At 46.1% G+C, this 10,049-nt stretch overlaps 1 protein-coding gene across 3 annotated transcripts in view; it reads right to left on the reverse strand.

The window, feature by feature from the left end:
• The window catches only part of TMEM181 (transmembrane protein 181), a 34,220-nt gene extending 25,350 nt beyond the window's left edge, over nt 1-8,870 (reverse strand). Inside the window, exons 1-2 of one of the 3 annotated variants that reach the window (XM_051801573.1) lie at nt 1,871-1,943; nt 921-1,064 (exon numbers count right to left, since the gene is read on the reverse strand). In XM_051801573.1, coding sequence (XP_051657533.1) covers nt 921-922 — 2 coding nt within the window. In that variant the 5' untranslated portion in view covers nt 923-1,064; nt 1,871-1,943. Of the gene's footprint in view, nt 1-920; nt 1,065-1,870; nt 1,986-8,701 lie in introns of those variants that run through there. The other 2 variants (XM_051801571.1, XM_051801572.1) reach the window with 2 other exon arrangements.
• Between the last annotated feature and the right edge of the window lie 1,179 nt (nt 8,871-10,049).

Raw genomic sequence — 10,049 nt, forward strand, 5'->3', positions numbered from 1 at the left:
CCCATATGTTCATTGCTAAACATCTGCCTTTTGGAAAGACATTACGTGAAGTTTCTGAATACACAGAAGTGCAAGTTGATGATCCTCCACTAACAGCTTCTTTCTCACATCTGATAGGCCCAATAAAGAATACAATGTTTGAAACACACTCATGGGAAAATCAAAAAAGGTTCCTTACTCTGGAAGCATCTGTTCAAATGAGTAAAGAACTGTGCTTTGCTTTACCAGCAGAAGATGCTCCCTAGCCATGGCAGTCGAAAGCTCAGGACTAGCCATCCAAGTGTCTGCAGATCTTTCAGGCAGCTTTTACTGCCTACATTGAGCTTTATCTTAACATAATTAAATTATGTCTGAAATTAACTGCAAAGGAGCAGAAACCACTGAGATACAAACAGAGAAATATTACTTAGACATCTCAAATAGTAGTAAAAAACTAAACTGCATTAATGCAATCCGTGGTAAGAGTGAACTTTGGAAACACACACTCCTAACATCTGCAGTCTTTCAGTACCCATTTATATGTGAGATGTAAAGGTGGGTTAAATCTTGTTCTTTGAGTAAAGTTTTGGCTCAAAGTTTTGGCAAAATGTTTCTCGGGCTATTCCTCATCTTCACCTCTCATGCCTGCACAACAAAATCTTTGGTAAAGGCCATTTTGAAAAACGGAGCCTGTTATACAATAGTTTTCACTTCAGACTCTCACTTTACAGAAGGGAAGGCTGTGGCAAAACTGAGATTAAGCAGTACGTAGGTACAGAGTTGATATTAAAATCAGAAATAACTCACTTTTATGTACAGCAGTTTTTCTGACATATTATCCTCAACATCTCTGCCTCCAACTGCTCTTTTCTATTTTAGGCTTACTTCCAAATAAAACCATCAAAACCACTTTGATTTAAATGATTATATATGCTACCTACATTCACAGTACTGGGTCTATCCATACACCCTGCACTTCCTCATGGTTTAAAGACATTGCTCGCTTCGGTGTCCCTCAGAAGACCTTGAATTTCTTCTTGCAGATGTATTCCACAACGTTTAATAGCTAATGAGGCAGCACATGACTACATAAAAAGAGGCATAAAATTAACATTAACAGTATTATACAGAACTGCTATATGACAACTCACAGCTAACCATGGCTATGTTAAAAATATTTGTGCACTGGGTGGGTTTGGGTGTTGGGTTTTTTGGTTGTTTTTTTTTTTTTTTTTTTTTTTTAGTTCTTGTTTGCAGTATTCATTTAAGTCTGAATAATTAGTTACGGCTATGGCTCTGTTCGAGCAAAGAGTTATCCAGGAAAACAAGTTTTCCTTTTTCCTTTAACAGACAATCTGAGAGTGGAGATACCAGGGGTGGGGGTTGTTGTTCTCCACAGAAAAGAAAAAATCAGAACGTTCCTCTAAAGAGGCGGGTAGTCACTGAGTGGCGAACCACAGCCTCGGAAACATAAATTTAACCCTCGGCGTGCTGATTTCCTTAACGAGAGTTAACGTGTATAACCTGAATTCGATTCAGATTGCCCAAAGAGGTTGTGGAGTCTCCCTCACTGGAGATACTCAAGAACCGCCTGGGCATAATCCTGTGCCATGTGGGATGACCCTGCTTGAGCAGGGAGGTTGGACCAGGTGTGGTCCCTTCCAACCTGACCCGTTCTGTGATTCTGTGAATGACAACATTCAGGTCTTTACAGGGGGAAGAGCCTAAACTACCGCACCTGGCCGGAGCAAGGATTTTCTTTTCTTCTCCCCATCCCGGACCCGGACCCGGACCCGGTCCCAAGCAACCGGGCGCCCCCTCAGCCTCGAGCCCCCCCGCCCCCCTCCCATCCCGATCCCGCGCGCGCTGCTCCTCCCCGCCCGCCACTCACGGCTCCATCCCGGCCCGCGCGCGCACTGCCGGCACCTCCTCCCGGCGCCGCCGCTGCCGTGGCACCACCGCCGGCGGCGCCTCGCGCCCGCTTCCGCGTGCGTCACTGCCCGCCCGCCGCGACCTCGACACGTCACGGCCCCGCCGAGCCCCGGGCCGGGGCCCAAGGGCGGTGCCGCCGCCGGCAGGGGGGGAAGAGGGGGCCGCTACGGCGAGCCCGAGGGGACATCTGCCCGCGCCCCGCCGGGGCCGCGGGAGGGAGGGAAGGAAGGAGGAGAGGAGTTAGCTTTGGTGAGCCGTCCTGGAGCGCAGTCACGCCGCTGGTCCTGCCCTGCCGAGCGCTGCGGGTTCAAAATCGCAGTATCACAGAATCACAGAATCAGTTAGGTTGGAAAAGACCTGAGATCATCGAGTCCAACCTATGACACAACACCACCATATCAACTAGTGCCACGTCCAGCTAAACACGTCCAGGGACGGTGACTCCACCACCTCCTTGGGCAGTCCATTCCCATGTATGATCACCCTTTCTATGAAGAAATTCCTCCTAATATCCAACCTAAACCTTCCCTGGCACAGCTTACTACTATGTCACTATATCCTCTGGTCTTATTGCTGGTTGCCTGGGAGAAGAGACCGACCCCCACCTGGCTACAACCTCCTTTCTGGTAGTTGTAGAGAGTCAGGAGGTCTCCCATGAGCTCCTTTTCTCCGGGCTGCTTATTCACACCCCCAGCTCCCTCAGCTGCTCCTCATAGGACTTGTGCTCCATTCCCTTCACCAGCTCCGTTGTCCATCTCTGGACACACTCCAGCACCTCAATGTCCTTCCTGAAGTGAGAGGCCCAAAACTGAACACAGGATTTGAGGTGTGGCATCACCAGTGCCAAGTACTTGGAGAACAGTGTGGGTGGCATAGCTTGTCATCCAGTTCACTTCAATTAGCCATGGAACCACATTTCTTTGCCATCTACTAGCTTTCAAAGGCTTGTGAATACACTGTAAACATGTACATTGCACACTATTTTTTTGGTTAAAATTGTATCACTGAGTTTACAATCTAAACACTTGAAAGGAAGGCATTTCAAAACACCCTCTCCCCACAGAAGCAGTCAGAGTCTCACTCTACTTTGTTTCTTGCAAGAAGGTGCCACTCAGTGCCTTGTCTGACCTGCTCTGGAATGAAATAGTGCAAGAAGCTACTGTCTGCCTCATCTGTTGTAGGAACTGGGCAGTGTATGATGAATGAGGCTAGCAAGAGGAGGTTGGCTGATCTATGAATAAGCAGGCTCAATGCTAGCTCAGCGGGGATGCTGCTTACACTAACCACCTTAACACTAACGCTGTACTTTCTTGACCAGTTTATACTTTCATGACTCACACGTACAGCTCCAGGTGACAAAAAGTGAAATCCAGCTTCGCTGGAGCTGGAGCTCTTTGATTTTTGCCAGCACAAATGTTAGTGCAGTAGAGTGGTGAATCAAATAATGGAAATTATCTGAGCTCAAAGTCACTCAGGAATCAGTTGGTCAGTCACTGTGCAAATACAGGACTAATTGTGGGCAGATGAGGAAGAGAGCAGAAATGTGTGACCAGCGAAATGAGAGCTAGGATGGCTTCTTCCAGCCACAGAGCCAGTTTGTGGGATCTTAAAGCAATCATGAAGCTACAGCGTTAGTTTCCTCCTTCTGTTTCAAGCCTTCTGGCCACAGCTCTGTAGTTCACATGAGGGTCATTCAGGTTCTTCCCCCAGTTGCCAGGACCCAGCAGGGAGCCTTGGAAGAACAAGAGAGGGGTACTAGCTATGGTTCGAAGCAGCCACTGAAGATCATGCCTGGGTCTAGGCTGGAATTTGACTACAGTTCTCCAGCAAGGTCTGGTTGACCCCATGGCTTCTCACAGATTTGCACTTTGAGCACTTGGGAAAGAAATGAAGAATGTGGGAAGAAGTGTATACTTATCACAACAGCCCTCTCTGGCAACTTCAAGTTTCTTCTCTGAAGCACACAGGTACTGGTTTCTCTAGGGAAAAATTAAGGGTTTCTCTTTATTGCCAAGCCAAATGGACTGTTCTCTGGTCTTTTTGCCAAAGGAGCGGAACCACAGAGAATGAAATTTTCCCACATATTTTGAAGATTGTCTATGTTTTAATGGACTGGAAACACTAATAGGAGATGCTGAGGAATTAAGAATATCAGTATCATCTATAATTACCTCTTCTGTTACCTGTATAGCAACATCAATCATTACTTAAAGCTGCAAGTCAAATAATATGTTTCATCATGTCCTATATATAGTCTTTTCTGTTTGATGTACAAAATGCCATACTATTGCGTAATAGGAATTTAAAATGTATCCCTTATTTAAAGCAGGGCAGATGGTAGGTCTTTATCTCAAACACTGAGTGTTATTACTAAATTCAGGATCAACACTATGCTTCCCTGTGTAAGCTGATTGGCCAGGGGGACATGTTCATTAACCTAGAAATTGATTTTTCAGGAATACCATGTCATTACTTGTAGTTATGCAACTCTGATGTCAGACCACAATTTGGCCACCCTCCTGCTCTCTCCTCTCTATCAGGTAGGCAATTCAATTGCTTCCCTTCCTATCAAAATGGTTCCAGCAAGTTGAACTCTTTGACATTAGATAAGAGATAGAATGATGAAATTCCCATTGAAAAATAACTGCCAGCTGATTGGCCTGTGTCTTCTGGTAAGCTTTGGTATGGCCAGTCTTCGCGAACGAAGATTTGGGAAAGGTCTTTTACCCTTCGAGCCTGCGCAATGGATTTTTTAGATGAGACACAGTGTGCGCTGAACTGAGCCCACCCTTTAATCCTAAGGTTCATCTGCCAGGGCCGAGCAAGCTTGGACAGTGACAGTGAGATCCTCAGGATGTAGGTTTGTTTAGAGTGACCTTCTCTTAGATATCTCACTGCTAACATGTCGAACAGATAAAAATGTGTTTTGGTAACACTGGTACTAAGCTCTTTTCTTACCAATAGTCTACTTAAAACAGTCTACTGCAGTGGGGGAGCTGTCATCTGCCAGCCCTCCGTCAGCTCTCCCTGCCCTGCCATCCCAGCCAGGAGGCATGCTAAGGGAGGAAGAAATATGTTGGAGTGGGAGGGAGAGACACCAGACAAATGAACAAACTGTTCATTCAAGTGGCTTGTTTGAAGCGATTTCTCAGTGGCGTAAATTAGAAAAACCCTAAAGTTGCTGCAATAAATCTGATGTGCTTTATGGCAGTCCCCATGACTGACAGAAGAGTGTAATACTTCTGCCTTCTTGGAGTTTAGCTACATCCCCTGGTGTAATACAGGCTAGTCTTCAGTGCACTTGAGTCCAGACCAACCCTGTATTTGGGTTACCAATGAGGTTATTTAATATCACACCCATTAGTCTGTAAGAATACAGTCTCTTTGACAAGCACAACATGCAGTACCATGTCTGCTGAAGGGAACTATTAACCTAGACAGATGGCATTCATCAGTGTGCTGAGCCATGGCTAGCCCTGATTTCTCCATCTCTCCCAGATGACTGAGTAAACTAACACTTGCTCATGGGGAAATACACCAGGAGGCACAAGGTAAAGAATATTTTGGGCTGTTGGGAAGAACAAACTCACTGACATAGACAACCTTTCCTCTCTGTAGTATGAATGAGACTCCTGGGGCTCTGCTGAGTGAGGTTGACATAGCTTGGGATGGCTGAGGACTGCCAAACTTAGCTGTCCCCTGTGCCCAATGAACAGGCTGCTCACAGACAGCTGCTGAGCCACATGTTCAAGAACACTGTGCTCTAAAGGAAAACAGCACCAAAAGATGTCACTAAACTGGGACAGCCTCAGAGCTGAATCAGAAATGACTCAGCCATCCATGCAGCAAGAGGACAGTTACTTGGGATAACAGCTTCATCAGCTGTCTCTGAGCTAGATCATCCCCTTGTACTGAGTCCCCTGTCACTGAGAATGAGCATGAACAGCACAGCATACAACAAGCACTTCTGAGTCAAGAGTCACAAAGGGGACTGACTGCTTGGTGCTTTTCCATTTCTGTATCAGCTCTGCTCCAAAGCTTTCCAGTTTTGAGTTTTCCAGTTGGCATTCAGAGAAGGCTGTCCTCATAGAAATCAAGAATAAGATTGCAGCAGCCAATTTTTTTTTTCTAGGAAATACTGATTACAAGTACCTCATGGCCCCCAACCCCTTTCTCTACAGCTTAACAGAGCAGATTGCTCCATTTCTGAAGAGGCAATGGAAACCACTAATTGATAGCTCAATGGCTTTGTTCCACCAGCCAGAGAGAAGAGTTAAGGAGACAGTGGTTGAGAGGCTGACATCTGTAAATACTGTGTGTGAAAGGGAAAAATAACATGCTTTTATATAGTTTTACCATCTTTTCATTTTATTGGTCTGGTTTAAGGTATTATTTGCTTTTAGTAACCTGATTATTTTAGAGAACTTCCTTGGCTTGAAGTAAAGAAAAGCCACACAGATTTCCTTGGTCAAATTTCCAAAATCCCCTCTGCTGTCAGAGCAGTAAGTCTCCACATTACATCTCCGTGCTCATTTATAACCTGATCAAACATACTGAGTAAAATAAAGAGGGAGAAGAGGATCAAGTATCTAATTCTCCTTCCTATAAGTGAGAGTTGGCTGTAAGAAGAATGCGTGGTTGCATCAAGAAACCTTCCTCCTTACCAGGAATCTGAAAAGCAGGTGCTGTGGTTACATCCATTCATAATACTGAAGGGAGACACTCAACAGAACAGGAGGTATGCAGCGGCAGTAACAGAAACCTGTTTTATACCAGTCACTTAGGTTAAGATCTTGACAATGCAAAGAAATACTAGCATGACTTTTAAGTTAGGAAATGTTTCCTTGCAAAGAGTCCATTTCACTCTATGTAACCTGCAGCTGATACCTCTTGGGGATATTGTCCCTGGAGAAATGGCAATCTAGCACTAACTGTACAAGCTCATTTGATTTGGTGAGGTAGCATCTTTTCAATACAGAAAGTCCCTCTATACACCCTAAAGTCATAAAAATGTTTCAAGAACAAGATGTTGGAGAGCTTGAGTTTTGTCTGGAAATAAAGCTGAACCAGATGCCTCTCTCGAGACCTTTTAGTTGTTAATTCAACAGGCTTATGTCTCCTTTCTTCATTCCAGTGCCAATATTCATTATTGCACTGCCAGATGCACACAGGTACATTTCCATCACTCCTTATCACCTCCCATGGCTTTTTACACTATACTCAGGTACAAGAAGCTGCTGTTTTGCCAGAAAGGACCATGGTTTTGTTAAACTCTGCCAAGCTGTCAGGCGGTGTTTCCAAAGTCTATGACTCTCTGTGGTCTTTGCTGTTGTGAACAATGAGACAAATTCAATCTAATGGACCACCTACCCCTTCACTGGGAAAAACAGACACAGCATACTGAAGTAAAATGATTTAAACAGAACAGCTAGGGCACTGTGCACAAACAGACTGCCCAGATGCATAGAAAAATAGAGCTGGAAGAGACCTCACAAGGAACCCCATCTTTCCTTTTGCCTCGGGAGAGCATCTGCCAGATGTAAGACTTTCTTGGCATGCGTTTTTCAAAAGTTTTAAAAGGTCTCAGTGATGGAGATGCTACAGTCTCCCTGGATAACCCTTTCTATAGTCTTTTACCATCCTTCCCTTTCAGAAATTTTTTCTTAATATCTAACATGAACTTTTATTTCTTCAATTAATATTACTCTGTAATGTTTTGTCCAAGGTGAAATGAAGTTTCTCTTTACAGAAATTCCTCTTCCTCCAACTTCAGTGTTTGTGCTTTTGGGGGACTAACCCCAAGTTTTCCTCACAGCTATGTTTTCTACGCTTTCGATTATCCATTTCTCTGTCCTTATCGTCTCTTCCACTGGCAGACCCTTGAAGTGTGATGCCTAGAACTGGATATAGCTCCAACTAATGTCTGGAATGGTGACTAAAGTAGATGGTTTAATTCTCACATCTTATGAACTGTGCTTCTGCTGTACACCCCAAATTATTACCTTTTTCACATGTATAAGATAATGTCATTGTTGAAAGAGTTTATTTGATAAAAGATTATAATTTCCATACTTTTTTTTTACAAAAGCGTTATATAACTGTTCATTCCCCAACCTGTATTTTTGTGGCTGAAGAGCATTCATTCTCTGCGTAGTTCCTGGCATCTGTTTCTCCTGAATTTCATTGTACTTTTTCAGAACCTTTCACCAATTCAAAAATTCTTTTCATTTATAACCCAGGCCTCCAACACCTTTGGAGTCCTTCCTATCCTTTTGTAATCTCAAACCATCTATATTCTCCAGCCATCACTGGTCAGTCATGGAAACAGCAGGCAGGGCAAGGCATAGAAAAACGTGGGTGTAGCCCATGCAGTACATCTGTTCCTTCTAATCTCAACCTTTGCCAACTAGTCTGATTTCCTAACCTATTCCTATCCTATTCCAGTATTGTTTCACGGCTGCCCAACAGAACAGAATCACATTTCCCTGTAGAACAAATCCCCCTCGCTTGCTACGATAGTGGAAAAGGCGTAGCATAGAGGAACGCAGATGGAAATTGCCTGTGTAAGGTGAGGGTAGGAAGAGAGGCGTCGGGCTTTCTGCCAGGGAGGCACTGCCAGACCACATCCCCCGGGCAGAGCAGGCCTGAAGCAGCCCCGGGACCGGGCGGCCGCTCCCGGGCACTCAGCCGGGGGCTCCTCGCGTGATGCCCGGCACCCAAACCCCGCCCGCCTCCCGAGACGGCCCCTGCTCCCCTCCGGAGTCCCGGCCGGAGCCGCGCCCGGTAGTACCGGTAGTATCGGTCATCCTTGTAGGGGGTGAGGTCCTCCTGGATCTCCCGGTAGGTCTCCCGCACCCGCCTGCAGAAGCGCTTAACCTCGCCGCACAGCGGGCTCCCGAAGGCGGCGAAATCCGCCTCCATGCCGCCGCCTCAGGGCCCGCGCTCCGCCATGGAGCCCCGCCGGAGCCCGCCCGGCGCTGCGCGGCCGCGGGGCGGGGGCAGCGCAGGAGCCACAGCGGCAGCGGCCGGGGCGGATGAGGGGGCGGGGGATGCAGGGACGGGAGATGCGGGAACGGGGGATATAGGGGCGGGGGAGGCGGGGCGGGGGATGCAGGGGCGGCTGCAGCGGGGGCGGTAGCAGCGAGGGCGGCGGCAGCGGGCCGGGCCCTCAGCTCACGGCCCGCGGGGGCGGCGGGAGCCGCTTCAGCACCACGGAGAGGGGCGGCCGGTGCCGGGAAGTGAGCAGAGAGCTCGCATTACCTCTGCTGAAAACATATCTCTCTCTTTTTTTTTAATAAAACTGTTTTGTTCTTAAAAGCATGCCAGCTCCATGTAAAATAAATGTCCTGATTTTTATTGTTTCTTTTCCCCAACCTAGGAGACACGTAAAAGAAATTCTACGCTAAATCCACTTTTCATGGTCATGACGCTGTAAATGCTCCAAAACTCAGAATGACGCTGTTTACATTGTCTAAATCTAGAAAATCTGAACTGAGCTCTAGTCAATTTGCAGAGCGCCATGTTAGCTTCATTCACATTAAACTTTTCTTCATAAACCAATTCACATTTAAACTCTTTTATTCTATCAATTGAAGCCTTAATTTCCATTAAATAATGACAATGGTGGTATCTATATTAAAGACAAAATCCCCTCTACTACGATATGCAATAATTGTTTCTAGAGTATAGAAAGATAGGAGTCTGCTGTACTGCTCCTCCCATGAAAATATCTTCCCCGTTGACATTCAGGAATGGGGGCTGGGTTATTTCCCAGCCTTGCCGCTAGTCTGTGTTACATACTAAGACTGAAATATGCATTTTTACTTAAATCGATCTTTCACCAATATGTGATGACAAGAGGTTATTCCTGGTGGTGCAGTGGGGGAGGGACAATATGTCTTCGCCAGCAGGTGGGAGAGAGACGAAGGTTCACCTCTGACTGAGAATATCTGTTTCCTACTTATGAATATTTCCAAGCCTGAGAACACACAGCAGAAGGATAAAAGCCACGTGCACATTTAGGCTGGAGACTAGAAGGTTCCTTACAACTTCAGGACTGTTGCTCTGGAGCAGTCACCAAAGAGGAGCCAAGAGCTCAAGGGTAGAGACTGACCAGCTTCTGAACACTGCTATGAAAC

Source organism: Manacus candei, unplaced genomic scaffold, assembly GCF_025592945.1.
Source record: "Manacus candei isolate 608988 ecotype Guabito, Panama unplaced genomic scaffold, ASM2559294v1 h1tg000052l, whole genome shotgun sequence".
In the NCBI taxonomy this organism is placed as follows: domain Eukaryota; kingdom Metazoa; phylum Chordata; class Aves; order Passeriformes; family Pipridae; genus Manacus; species Manacus candei.